At 45.9% G+C, this 15,078-nt stretch overlaps 1 protein-coding gene across 1 annotated transcript; it reads right to left on the minus strand.

Annotated features, from left to right (window-relative positions):
- Positions 1-3,759: 3,759 nt before the first annotated feature.
- Positions 3,760-5,781, minus strand: LOC122371078 (stomatin-like protein 1; the record flags this gene model as incomplete). The annotated part of the gene is made up of 4 exons (XM_043347168.1): positions 5,552-5,781; positions 4,818-5,113; positions 4,363-4,518; positions 3,760-3,863 (listed from the first exon to the last, which is right to left on the minus strand). Coding segments are annotated over exons 1-4 (785 nt in total), but the record flags the coding sequence as incomplete, so codon positions are not given.
- Between the last annotated feature and the right edge of the window lie 9,297 nt (positions 5,782-15,078).

A 15,078-nucleotide genomic window follows, 5' to 3' on the forward strand; every position in this document is an offset into this window, starting at 1 on the left:
TATTATAAATTTGGTGGTGACTGCCAACTGGCGTCTGGCAGCCTAGACCTTGAGGCTTGAAAGTGGCCTTCCTTTTCCGTTGACTCCGATCCTCCAGATGGAAATGATATAAATGATCATTTTTATCTTATTTCAAATGAGCCAGTCAGCAAAGTGGCTATCCTGTTTCAGCATTCACACACACACAATAGTTGACTGTCAGTCTGTCATGCTGTCAGTGTTGTGAACTAAGTAACGAAGGAGTTGAGTTTTGTTGATTTTAAATTGTGATATTATGTAAAGGACTGGAAAATGAATGTGAAAACTATGGAAACATATTGGCAGAGTATTGTCACTTACTATCAGGACATATGGATAGAGAATACATTCAAATTAATAAGAAATGTCAAATATCAAGGTACTCAATCACTGATAGCAGTGGACTATCATATGTTTTAATGTCAATTATATGAAAGTTAAGACTGAAACTACCTTTTACTTCATCATACCTAATGAAAAATTGTGTGAAGAAAACATTCACAGCCTCTTTGAAGCACTTAGACCACTAAAAAACAAAAATTTTCACGTAAATATGTTGTGTCTTTCCCTCAAAACATCATATCGGATGGCGCCACTTTCGTCGACAGTTACTTATCTGCACGCAAATCGAGGAAAACGTGAATTGATTGACGTTTACGTGTTTCCAAAGTTAAAATCACAGCATATTCAAACTTTTCAGTGTACCTTTTAACATCTAAATATAACTAAAACGATAAAAACTTACCTTCAACACAAGGACGACGACAACCACGCGACCGGAGACGTCGCGACGAAATAAACAAACGGCGCCGCCAAATGAAAAATATTCTCTGATATGGGTGATGTGAAATTGAGTCGCAATCATTTTGGGTAGTATGAAAAATGCTCTTTCCAACAGAACCCTAGTAAAAAACGTGAATGGACAAAAAATAACTTTTATTTCGACATAAATATTGGCCTGTTTTTAAGGCATCCTGGTATGCCGTAAGATTTCGACCTAGAAATTGGTGTTCCCCCAATCATTGAAGCTTGAGCAGTGAAAAATATGAAAGCCTAATCTGTTTTGCATCATTAGTGATTCTCCTAGGGTGTTGCCATTTCTCCCTAGGTGTTGCGAGTTGCTTTTGCAAAACGTGTTCCTGAAACGGCTCAATTTTTTGAGCCCTCAGCATTACGCCTATGGGAGCCTCTGACGTCACACGCTCAATATTTTGAGCGCTCAATAATTTGAGCTTTTCCCCCTTGTGCGTGGGACTGGCTTCTGTTTCTCTTGAAAGCAAGTTAAAACAACAATGATCTAAGGCAGGAGATGTGAGTTAAGGCAGTAGATTTTTGATTCAACATATGTCAACCTTATATTGCTTGAGACCTCTGTGACAGACAAACAAATATTTATAGTTTTTTGATAGTTTGGATTCTTGGCTTGATTTAGCAGATCAGCTGTGAACCTTGAGGCTTGACTTTGAAATCACATAAATGTCATGGTACCCGAACGAATCCTCGCATGACATTTCTTCGTAGCACAATTTTTCGTCCGCATTTCTTCGTCTACAAATCTTCGTCGGTGCATTTATTTGTCCCTCAATGCTTACTCTTGCATATATTTGCGTTGAAGAAGAAATGCGAGCCGATTTTCATATACCCTGATGCGAGACAAAGTAATGCGATACGAATAAATGCCCTGACGAAGATTTGCAGAAGAAGAATTGCGATACGAAGAAATGCCATAAGAAGAATTGTCGGTATTAGTAAGCCTGGCGTCACACGAAGATGCCAGATGTCGACGGTTGAGAAATTCCCTAGATATCTACATAGAGATATTCCTCGGAACGCTGTGTACGCTTAAGTTACTCTCCGATTACCAAAGTTAAGGTCTCAAACGAATCCCCGATTCACGGACTACCTTCACTGAGGTTCATGACCTCCAAGGTCATGACCTTCCAGGTCAACATAAAGGTCAAACGACGGAAACCGCTCTGCACGCCAAAGTTAGCGACCGATTTCCAAAGTTAAGGTCTCAAACGATTCCCCAATTCACGGACTACCTTCACCGAGGTTCACGACCTCCAAGGTTATGACCGAGGTCAACTTCAAGGTCAAATGACAGAAAACGCCCTACACACCAAAGTTACAGACCGATTACCAAAGTTAAGGTCTCAAACGATTACCCAATTCACGGACTACCTTCACTGAGGTTCATGACCTCCAAGGTCATGACCTTCCAGGTCAACATAAAGGTCAAACGACGGAAACCGCTCTGCACGCCAAAGTTAGCGACCGATTTCCAAAGTTAAGGTCTCAAACGATTCCCCAAGTCACGGACTACCTTCACCGAGGTTCACGACCTCCAAGGTCATGACCTAGGTCAACTTCAAGGTCAGATGACAGAAAACGCCCTACACACCAAAGTTACCGACCGATTACCAAAGTTAAGGTCTCAAACGATTCCCCAATTGACGGACTACCTTCACTGAGGTTCATGACCTCCAAGGTCATGACCTTGGAGGTCATGAACCTCGGTGGAGGTAGTCCGTGAATCGGGGAATCGTTTGAGACCGTTTGAGACCTTAACTTTGGCAATCGGTCGGTAACTTTGGCGTGTAGGGCGCTTTCTGTGATTTGACCTTGGTGTTGACCTGGAAGGTTATGACTTTGAGGGTCATAAACCTCGGTGAATGTAGTCCGTGAATCGGGGAATCGTTTGACACCTTACCTTTGGAAATCGGTCGCTAACTTTGGCGTGCAGAGCGGTTTCCGTTGTTTGACCTTTATGTTGACCTGGAAGGTCATGACCTTGGAGGTCATGAACCTCAGTGAAGGTAGTCCGTGAATTGGGGAATCGTTTGAGACCTTAACTTTGGTAATCGGTCGGTAACTTTGGTGTGTAGGGCGTTTTCTGTCATTTGACCTTGAAGTTGACCTAGGTCATGACCTTGGAGGTCGTCAACCTCGGTGAAGGTAGTCCGTGAATTTGGGAATCGTTTGAGACCTTAACTTTGGAAATCGGTCGCTAACTTTGGCGTGCAGAGCGGTTTCCGTCGTTTGACCTTTATGTTGACCTGGAAGGTCATGACCTTGGAGGTCATGAACCTCAGTGAAGGTAGTCCGTGAATCGAGGGTTCGTTTGAGGCCTTAACTTTGGTACTCGGACAGTAACTTTAGCGTACACAGCGTTCCGAGGAATATCTCTAGATATCTAGGGAATTTCTCAACCGTTGACATCTGGCATCTTCGTGTGACGCCAGGCTTACTAATACCGAATTGTCCTGGAATCCTTTATTGGCCATTATATATTGACCTTGATAAGATAAACGCATCATTCGCGCAATATTTGTCGCACTTTGATACCAAACTATTGCTTCCAAATGCCGACGTAAAGAAAACCTTTATGTGACGTCATAGAAGCAGCGGAGTTCCCAAAAAGTAAACAAAAATAAAAGTCTTATATCTCGAAAACGGGTGAATATTTTCCGGTAAAATTTGGTAGATGTTCATTTTCGCTCTTTGTGATTCACGCTACATCACTTTTATGCCAATTCATTAACTTTTTTGAAGGTGGGAGGGTCCCTTTAATGTCACACAATTATTATTTATTGTATAATTTGCATAGCTGACACAAATGCATGACATGATCTAATTTGCTATAATAACGCTGAAGCATGAAAAGTGACAATCATGCATGCCGCGCTACGATTAACTGATGACGCTATGACGCAGGTTACATGTACGCTCGGCACTTACAATTTGACTGATGATGCCTCCATGCCCCAGTCTTTCAGGGTGCTATTGATGGAGAGAAGGACGGCTTCCTCCGTCTCCGGGGCCTTCCTAGTTATCGCGGCCAACTGAAAAAAGGAGCGGAATACGGCATGTGTAATGTGCACTCTCCTAACACACGAACCTCAAATACACCTGCGGTACTACGGTTGGCCAACTCGGATGAACATGACCATTGACAATGCCACCACCGTAATAGCGAGCGATAATGCATGTCGGCAGGCTGAAGTTCTAGTATTAAATAAGGTAGAATACACATATAAATAAATTTACGAACAAACCTAACGTTTCGTTTCACTTTAAAGTTCGTAAACACCTCTATCCCATTCTATCTCACACAAATTTACGCTCACAATCACCCCTCACTCTAGATCCAAATCAACCTTCAAGTAGCATCAAATAGCAAATAGCAAATAGCAAATAGCAAATAGCAATCAAATAGCATCCATCATCAACCTTTGAGAGACAATTACCTCCATCCATCGCTCCATCCCACCCCCACCCTCACCTCCTGAGAGGCCAGTGTTGACCTGACCAGCACACTGCGGCATATTACCCCACCCTCACCTCCTGAGAGGCCAGTGTATTGACCAGAACACTGCGACACAGCGACCGCAGCGAGGCCTGCGGGTCCACACAGGAGCCGACGAACGTGTGCGCGTCACAGACCCGGTACAGCACCTCGGCACCAAGCTCGGCCACCGCGCCGTCACTCGTTAGCAGCTGATGGCGGGGGGGGGGCAAGGGGGACGGTGAGATGACGGTGGGGAAAACTTAATTCTTAGCGAAAGGAAATGATTGCCTAAATGGCGCATATTGTGACGGAAAAAACACATCCACTGTCCTTTGGAATTGTGAACTTTGCTAAACATCGTATCATGATAAATACGCATTATGCATTACTTCTAATGTTCAGTGGTCGGGAAATTTCAAGACCTAAAACTTTCTCCGATAAGCCTGGACTCGGTACTGTACGACGACACCCCCCGTTGCAGAAGTGCCCGGTCAGCTGTATCCCGTACCTGCTGCAGCGGCACCAGGCTGCTACTGTCCCGTACCTGCTGCGGCGGGACCAGGATGCTTCTGTTGCGCAGATCCACCACCTGCGTGGTGTCAATACCAGGCAGCACCAGCGCCCAGCCGGGCCCGCGCGCCGGCAGCACCTTCCCCAGACGGAACACCACCAGCCGCTGCCACTGCGAGAGCCGGCGCACCGTCCACCAGCCGCTCACGGGCAGCGTGAGCACCGTCAGTGAGAATACGACGAACAGCAGCAGGCCGGAGACGAGCCGCGTCAGACAGTCGGCGTCCGCGGCAGCTGGCGGCGGACAGAAGACGTCAGCGGCGGACAGACGCGCACAGAGTAGGGCGGGTGTGGAGGTGGTGGTACAGTGGGTTAGGCTTACATTCAGAGGTCAGGTTTACTATGTATCACTAGTTTACGGCATCATGATGTGTGGAATGTAAAAATAGCAATAGGAACACAAAAGATGACATTACCAGAAGGTGGGTGGCAAGAACTAAACCTTAAGTTATTCCACAATTCATGAACCATATTAAGAATGAGTTTGGCCTACAGGCACATGACTAGTTGTAGCTGATAGGAATAACAAATGTATGAATAAATTTGCTTAATAGCAGAGTAAAAACAAAATATAACTAGCGTCAACAATATAAGGCTTGGTAAAAGCAAGCAGTGCAAAATTAACAAAAGTGAATAAAATTTAGGACACTTGCACCAAAACGTCTAACTCACCATTTTCTTGTGCATGGTTTGCTTGCTTGGAAAATGTAAAATAGGATTTTGATGGAAAAGAAGCTTTATTAAACTTGGCAACTGAGCGATAATCAAATGCTGATTCGTATCTAAAAGGTGAATCATAATTAACTGTCTGTTTCAGGGACACTTCATTATCATCCACTGGTACAGCTGTATATTCAACCTTGTCCATGGTTCTCTTTGGAGCTCTGAAATAAACAGTCATTGGTAAGGAAAATTGAAGCAGCCAATACCTGTTTGATGAAGTAGTGTATATTGATGAACATTATATAAAGTAAAGTACCTACCTAATAGGTATTCTACATTACAAAGGCAATGCACTATGAGGTTTAAAGCCCTTTACTTGCTTACACAAATTCCCCCCCCCCCCCCTCCCAATGCAACCTTGATGTGGTTGGTAGGGAATGGAAAGCTCAAAGTTTTCACAACATTTTTAAGTTGGTAGGCATGGATTTTAAAAAGCGATTGATAGAGTGATTCCACGATAGATCGTACCAGGCCCGTCACCCTCATCTCTCAGATTTGAATGAATATTGGTAAAAGGGGTAATCATAGGCTCCAAAAACACCTGCCAAAATATCAGACTTCTCAGATGAAACTTTTTGAGTTACATCGCATAATATTTTCTAAACTTCAGATTGTAAGGGTGAGTTTGATGAGCAATAACTCAAAAACGAACTAAGCAAGCAACAAACGGTAAACAGCTTTGAACTAACGATGAATCAAAGATTCATAAAGTATTTTTAAAATTGAAAAGAAAAGCTTTACATATTGAAAAAAGTCGTATTTTTTAAAATTGTCTATAATGGCCCTTGGGAGCAAAATTTTTGCCATTTTTATTTCTTCAAAATAAACCTCAGGTCCTTTTAAATCGACATGCAAAAAATTGGAAAGGTGTTCTTTCTATAAGTTCCTCATTTAAATGTATACAAAATGGGTTTCCGGGGGGTCAGTACGACCCCAGCTCGCCGTTTCGCCTCTAATGGAGCTAGAACCTTGCAGAAAAAACGAGCATGTGCGCCGCTACAAGATGCATCGAATGATACCACATTTTAAGGTCTCGGGTTCATTGGTGACCCCTGAGGGCATTTCAAGCGACCCAAATTACGGGTCCGGTTTTTGATAGATAACTTCGCAACAAATGGTCGCAGGGCCGCGATTTTAGCATCTTTGTGTTTGCTTAGCTCCGGCGCGTCGAATGGTAGGGGAGAGTGGGGAAAGATGCCCAGGGTTTTGCTATGTCATACATTATTCGAAAATGACGATGGGAAAGCAAAAACTTGGAGTTTCAACGGAAGCCGACATCATTTTTCTCCAAAAATATCACACTTTCGTGCCTGAAATATGATAACTTTTTTTTGCTATTAAGCATTTTCCTGCAGAAGTGAAAGGGGGCATCTTACCCCACTGGGTGGGAAAGACGCCCCCTGGCGTTGGGGAAGATGCCCCCTGCACTATAAGTGACATAAATGGGCACGTGAATCGCCTGAACGAATCAGTAGTCCCTTCGAGCCTGCAGTAGACACCAAACGTCATCATAAGGGCCCTCAAAAGTAGTCGTAAGGGGCTTCAGAGGTCATCGTTAGGGCCATCATAGTCCAGCGCGGCCAAACAAGCATCCGTGGTGGCGTTAGGAGACCACTGTGGGGCTCCTATAGGTCTTCATGATGCTTGAGGGCCCTCGAGCCCATCGTGGGGATCTCAGATGCCAGCGCGGCCCGTGGAGCCAACGTGGAAGCCCTCAAAGGATGTCGTGAGGGGCCCTGGAGCCAATAATGGTGCCCACAGAGGCCGTCGTGAGGGCTCTCGAGTCAGATGCCGCCCAAAAAGTCGCTGTGTGGGCCGAGAGACCGGCATGTGGAGCACCCGACCGTACAGTAGGTCTACTAAAAAAGTCCCCCGCTCCAGAGGCGGCCGGCCGGCCGAACCCCCGGATTCCAGCCCCGACTCTATTGCGCAGGCCGCGGCAGTGACACGGGTCAGGTCGCGGCGCCCGGCGAAAGGGTCAGTTGGCGGCGGCCTGCCGTGGAGTGAGGACGCCGCGTGTGGGGCGCAGCGATGCCGCAGTGCAGAGGAGGGGAAGATAGTGACTGCACGATGCCGGAAATGATGCCGTTGTGATCTAAATTAAACACCTGCACTGCAGTGCATATCCTCCCTTGCCCCATTCCTATTATGTATATCATAATCCTTCAATAATCCGTAATGACCATTCAACGCAAGCAAGCAAACAAAACAACCTGTTTAGCGGCGACATCATCTCGGATAAAAAAGCGACGGTGATGAATAGAATTGACTTAGCGCGAGGGCAAATCGAGGGGTATATATGTATCATAATTTATGCCGAGTATTTTATTCCCATCTAGCAAATTAGGATTGGGGATCTTGTCCAACAAGTCAGCGGCCGTTCTAGACACAGATAAATACTTTGTTTTCGGTCGCATCATTATCTGCAATAATTCGAAGCGAGGTTTAACCCTCGCCGGCCGAGAAATAGGGGTGGATGCCGCCACCATGTATTTTTTTTTTTTTTTGTGGGAGCTCAAAGCACACTGATGATAGAAGGCTGACATTTCATATGCCTTATGTTTGATTCAAGCCGGATCATTTGAAATCAACCACGTTTTCATGTCAGGTCACTTAACTATGACGTCTTAACCCTCGCCGGCACAGGCCATTTTGCGTCCTTCGACGGCACAAGGGGGGGGGGTACGACCCCCCTCGCGTTTGGCCCCTGATCGAGCTAGAGCTTCGCGGAAAAAAACGAGCGTGCTGCCCGTCACAAGAGGAAGCCGATGATACCCAATTTTAAGGTCCTAGGTCATCGGGTGACCTTCCAGGTCAGGTCAATGACCCGAAAAGCGGGAAAATCGGGACCTGCTAGAAAGTCGTAAAGTGTGGCTGCTATGTGGTTTTCCGGGGTGCTGATCACGAATATCGTGTTAGTTTTGATCAGAGATGATGTTTTTAAGCATTTAGACCAGGTCGGGTCAGGTCAGGTCAGGTCAACCGGTAGGGGTTGTGACGGGTATTCGTAATATGTGTCAACCGCCTCTGACAGCTTCGTAACATGTTACGAAGGCACTAAAACTACTTCGTAAATGTTCAAATGGTTGCTAAATTCGAATTCAGCTCCAAAAACTAGCCTAAAAACATGTAAAACTCGAAAAAGTGAACCGAGGTCACCCGAGGTCACCAAAGGTCAATGACCTGACCTGACCTTCAGGTGACCTTGACACCCACCCTAATGTATGGGAGCAACATCAAATCACATGTTTGAACGCTTGAAACCACGAAAAGCTTGCAAACGCGCGGCTAATGCGAGCCGACATACGCCGAATCGCGATTTCGGCCAAACATGGTCACGGAAAAGAGGTCACAGATCAAAGGTCATTGGGGTCAGGGTCATGAAATTTTCAGGGAACGTGTAAAATTGATCAATGCGAGGGTACTGAAAGTTTCATCGCGATGGGCCGCTTTTTACGCGAGTTATTCGCGAAAAACCTTATGGGGGGTTGCATCAACCCCTCCCCCTGTGCCGGCGAGGGTTAACCCGCGCGGGGCTGGGGTCTCCAGCCGAACGCGCGGGGCTGGGGGGGGGGGTAAATTTAACCCCCCTGTCATCTCCCGAACTAATGGTCCGATTTGGAAAATTCAAACGCCAATCGAAAGCTCTCATCACGAACTACTAAAAACATGTACTTAATTTAAAGTTTGAGGTCAAGGTCAAGGTCAGGTCAAGGGTACAAATTGCAAGTTTCTACAGTATCGGCCTTGCACCGTAGTTGCCGAAGAATGGAGTCATGGACTGAGACTGATCGCCCAAAACGTGTTCTTAGGCTACCAAGACAATATTCGTTGCATACAATATCATTCAGAGGTCAAGGTCAAGGCCAGGTCAGGTCAGGTCAGGTCACCAAAAAACAAAATATAGAAAAGGGCATGTGCGACACATGTTTTATGGGTCATTTTACTCATAGAATTCAATAGGCACACTCAATAAGTGATATGGACCACCTCTGGATGAATTTCAGGTCGAGGTCAGGTCAAGGTCAGGTCAAGTGAGGTCAAATTTTGAAGTTGGTTGTTAAGGCCTAAAAAGGTGTCTATCTGATGCAGTTTTTCACGGCGAATCGAATGGTGCTATTTTTGTTTCCGTACGAGGTCTAAAACTTCCAAAAAAGTCATTTAAAAAAAAAATTGTTTGTCGTTACGTCATAATTTTTTGAATAACTCCCACATTTTTGAACCGATTCTTCTAAAATTTGGTATGCAGGTGCACATAGACCACTTCTCTGACATATATTCCGGTTTTTTCGATAGACTCAAAATTTTGGATTTTATAATGATTTTCCCAAAAAACTCAGTTTTTTGAAAAAAATTTAGGCCAAAATCCAAAATTTTCAGAAAACCGAGATAGCCATTTGATAGACAAAGTAAAATTACGTATAACCTTTTTTGTTAGGTCTTGATTCCTTTAAAAATGAAGATGTTAGCGGCGTTTGAACTTTTGCCGTTTTTGAGGCGAAAATGGCGAACATGACGTCACTAAAACGTCAATTTCTCAAAAATTTTCCGACGGATTTCGCTCAAATTTTCAGAGGACGTGTCAAATTGATGTAAGAAAAGATACTGAAAGTTTGGCGGCGCTGCGCGCCGCCGTTTTTGAGATATCGCAAAAATTCGCGAGGGGGGGGGGGTAAAATTTACCCCCCCAGCCCCGCGCGGGTTAAGTAAACCTCTGCAGACTGCACGGTCGTCGGTTGTAAAATGATGCAAATCCGTAATGATGACCCAAAACTATACCTCAAGCACATGAACTCGTGACTTCATACATTCTTGGCAAGGTTTAACCCTCGCCGGCCGAGGGGGGGGGGGCGGGTGCCATCCCCCCCATAGGGTTTTTGTCGCGATAGCTCCGAACACGCTGGCGATAGAGAGCTGAAACTTGGCATACCTGACCTTTATTTCAAGCCGGATCTTTTGACACCAACCGCATTTTTTAATCTGGTCAGGTCACTGACCTATGACGTCATAAGTGAACCTCTGCACGGTCTTCAGATGTCGCAACTTCGCAACGCCCTCACTGCCAGAGGAGATGTCACAAGGAAATGAAGCTTGCAGGATCTAGTATCCATTATGAGTCTCACTACTTTTATATCTCGGATTTTTCCTAAAGGTCATATGAGGTCAGGTCATTTTCGTGACCTCACCATTATAAGTCAATGGGGAAAAATGAAAACTACTATTCTGGCGCCGGGAACGATCTCCAACTATCTCAAGACACAGAATCGTGATTTGATGCACTCCTTTCAAGGTTAGATGCGTCACTTTTGCAATGTTGACCTTGTGTGACGTCATTTATGACGTCATCAAGGTCATATTAGTTTTTCGTCAATAACTGTTGATCAAATTGAGCTAGCGAGTCGGGAAAGCCACCAGTGGACTCAGGAAGACCTGCCGAATCGAATGATATGCGACATGACCTCTTTCAACCAACTTCGTGACCTGGGGGTGCTGACCTGACCTTGACCTGAGGTCAACACCCCAAGTTGACCTGACCCGAACAAAAAGTATATCATTCGACGCGCCTGAGCAAGGCGAACACGATGCTGCCAAAATCGGCGCTCTGCGGCCGTTTTTTGCGAAGTTATTCACCAAAAACTGAACCGTACCTTGGGGCACTTGACCTGACCTCAGAGGTCACCGGTTGACCTAGGACCTTAAAATCGGGTATCAATCTCTGCGTCTCGTAACGGCGCACACGCTCGTTTTTTCCGCGACGCGCTAGCTCCACTAGGGGCGAAACGGCGAGGGGTCGTACCCGTCCCCCCCCCCCTCGGCCGGCGCGTATGTAGAAAACCAATAGGTCCGGCGAGGGTTAATGCTTCACTTTTGCATTGCTCACCTTGCGTGACGGAGTGCTCGTCAATAGGAGTGCTTCGTCAATAACTCCCGAGGAAAATGAGCTAGCCAGTCAGGACAGCCATCAATGGACTCTGCAAGACTTGCCGAATCAAATGTTATGCAATATGTCCTCCTTTCAACAGCTTCGTGACCTGTGTTGCCCTAACATGACATTGACCTAAACATCCTAAATTGCTTCACCTAAGCAAAAAAGCATATAAATCGACGCGTCTGAGAACAGAAAACACGATTGTATCGAAATGACGATAATGCGAACATTTTTTGCGAAGTTTTTCACCAAAAACCGATCCAATGCCGTGGGGCCCTTGACCTGCCCTAAGAGGTCACTGATATTTTAAAATGGGGTAACAGTCGCTGTGTCATGTAACGACGCAAGCGCTCGTTTTTTTCCGCGAGGCTCTAGCAGTTAGCTCAATTATAGGAGCTAAACATGGGGTTGGGGAATCGCTCCCTTCTCACTCACTATTTGGCCGTGATAGTGTTCGCAGTTATTGTTAAAATCTAGCATTTTAAGATTTCAAATGACCCATTTGTTTCCGCCCAAGTCTTTCAATTGAAGGTCATAACACCAGGTCACGTCAAGTGACCTTACCTCAAGGAAAGTTCCTGTGCTCATCATATCTAAATGCATCGACTAACCGATCACTTTAGAACCTTCAGCGATTTCAATGGGCAACAGTATGTATATGTATTTGAAACGTTTACTTTGCAAGTTTGACATTGCTGACAGAAAGGTCGGGTCAATTTTGAGATCGCTAAAGTCAATGGGAGAAAGTCGAACTGCGCTTTTTTTTTTGACGGAACGCATAACACACACTCTGAAGTCTGAAAACATGTGATGCCTGATGAGATACAATACTGAATGAGAAAATTGTTTGTTTTGTTGGGAGCCATCTTTTTCGGTCTGAGAAGGCCCTTGCAGAGCTATGACATAACTATGTTCTGGTGTAGTAATTTGGTTGTGCGAGCCAGCGACAGTGATCTGCGGAAGCGTGACTGTTCCCGTGGGACGATTGCCCTGTCGGGGCGTTCCAGTCGTCTCCCCAACGGTCACCCGAAGAGGATTATGTGTCCTGGAATGGAACCGACATCAACTACAGGTTGGCTGGTGGGGTGACCTCCAGTCCAGAGGGGTAAGCATGAAGGCTAGGGGCGATGCGGATTGGTTTTTCCTGAGGATAGCGAGGACGGAAGCAATCTAGCACCCTTGACCCTTCCTTATACTGAATGTATCTCAGGCTGCTAAATCTCCTAAGCGTTTTTTTCTCGACATCATCAAAGTGTCATTAATAAAGATATGAAATCCGGGAGGATAGATCAAATATAGAAATTGTGGCCAACAGAACATTATCAGTTGCGTTCAACATACTCGTAAGCATGATCACACACCTAGCTTACACCTGAGCCATGTAATAAATATTTTTGATAGACATGCTTAAGTTATGAAATCATCTAAAGTGTTTGTAAAGTTCCACGATACAGATCTAATATCCTGCTATGCATCATGACCATTTCTGGTCAGGTCATGTCTTTGAACATCGGCCAAATTCTTTAAATGACCTTTAAAGATCAACTTTTGATTCATTCGAAGCGTTTTGATAAGAGGAACACGAGGCTGGTAAAATTAATTTCATGCAAGTTTAGCTTAAAACTTTTAGTGTTTGTGGAAAAGCAATTGGTTTTCTCATAATACCGATGATGGCAGTTGCTGTTATTTACGTGCTTAGCCGTTGACCTTAATTAAATCTGACAATATTATTCAGACATAGCGGTAAACGAGCTGCTTGTTGTGTTAGGTTAGGCTCTTTCGGTCAATTTCAGAGTGGGAGGGATGACAGGAATTAGGGGGAGACAGGGGGCCTGGGCGGGAGTCCTGGGCCTCATGCTCCGCTGGGGCCGAGCCCATCACGTGAGTTCGATTGCCCTGACACATGGATAAGCCGTGGGCGGTGTTTCACGGCCCCGCGCTGCAGCACGCTGCGTTGCGCTGCCATGCATTGTTGCGGCGGTTGATATGAATTCGCCTCCACGCTAGCGTTACGAGCTTCCGAGTCTGTTGATGCATCCATGGAAATTGGAAACCCAATGCACCGGTGCGCGCAACGCACCGTGTCCAAGCAAAATTTTATCATCGATGACCTCTGGTGACATGATCTTTTGCTCTGACCCGATCTAAAATTGGCTGAAGTATCTTTTCTTCTTTTTGCTACTTTTGACGCTACTTCGAATACCACTTAAATGCCCAAAGCTGAGTTATAAGAATGATGCTTAATCCCCATTTCCACTCCAACAGGGCTTGAGAGTCTAGGCATTCCTGTGGGGCACGGGCTAACAATGACTATCTCATAATCATTGTGGCCATGAACATCTACTGCCATTGATTAACACCGGTTTCGCTGCGCTGAGCGGTGGCCGTCCCGTTTGTTGGATTCTACAGCTGGCTGGCGGAAAGCGTTACCGGTCGCCCGTCCACCGCCCGCGGGCCGGACCGAGCGGTCCCGCTGACCCTACCTGACCTGAGCCCGGCGCGATATGGGACGGGCAGACGGGGGTTCGGCTCAGCGAAGGCAGCGCCCACTGGTGCTGGGGACTTTTTTAATAGACCTACTGTACTGGACTCTCAATAGTCCCAGATCGGCTTTTGTCTACATCACAAGTATGTAATAAATGATTTGACGGGCTGTTTGAAGGACAGCCTACGGATTTAGGGGGGCGTCTTTCCCCATCAGGACAGGGGGCATCTTACCCCAAAGTAACGAAGTAACATTAAATCAGTACAATTTGTTAGCCATAAAACTACACCCTGAAACAAACTGTTTGGGACACAGTACACGCATGCTGAGGTATCACGACTATAGCAAGGGACGCAGAAATTATCTACCTTCTTTGATATTTACAATGTTTTGACACCAAAATATTTTTGAAAACAACAAATAAAAAACATGCAATCATCAGCCAGCCGTTGCCCAACTGAGCTTCGCAAATTTTTGTGCAGTTAACAAGGCAGGCTTCCGCTTTACGCTAAGAACATTAATTTCCAGGTTCGATTCTTTGTTTCGCCGCTAGAGGGGGTGGGGCGTCTTTCCCACCCTGGGCATCTTACCCCACTCTCCCCTATACTGTTTGTTGTGGTGAGGTCAGCTTAAGTCGCTGACCTCGGGTCAGCACACTGCCGTGTATTTGGCTCCGCTCCCTGAACGGGCGGCCCAGCCGGCAGCCAGCCCCCGGGCATCACGTGACCGCCCAGAGTCCGCGGCAAAACCATTAAACCAACCAGCGCGGCGCTGGACAAACCGCGCCGCTACAGAGATGGTTAACAGTCGGGTCAGGCCACGAAGCTGGGTGAATGAGGTCATATTGCACATCATTCGATTCGCAAGGTCTTCCAGAGTCCATTGGCAGCTTTCCCGTCTCTCTAGCTCAATTTGATCGAGAGTTATTGACGAAAAACTCTTATGACCCTAGTGACGTACGAATGACGTCACGCAAGGTCAACAATGCAAAAGTGAGGCAAAAATGACTTCAATTGAACTTTCAGTAACCAGTGATGTCACTAGGCAGCTTTACCACACCAT

This window comes from Amphibalanus amphitrite, unplaced genomic scaffold (assembly GCF_019059575.1).
Source record: "Amphibalanus amphitrite isolate SeventyFive unplaced genomic scaffold, NRLGWU_Aamphi_draft 001202F_arrow, whole genome shotgun sequence".
NCBI lineage: Eukaryota > Metazoa > Arthropoda > Thecostraca > Balanomorpha > Balanidae > Amphibalanus > Amphibalanus amphitrite.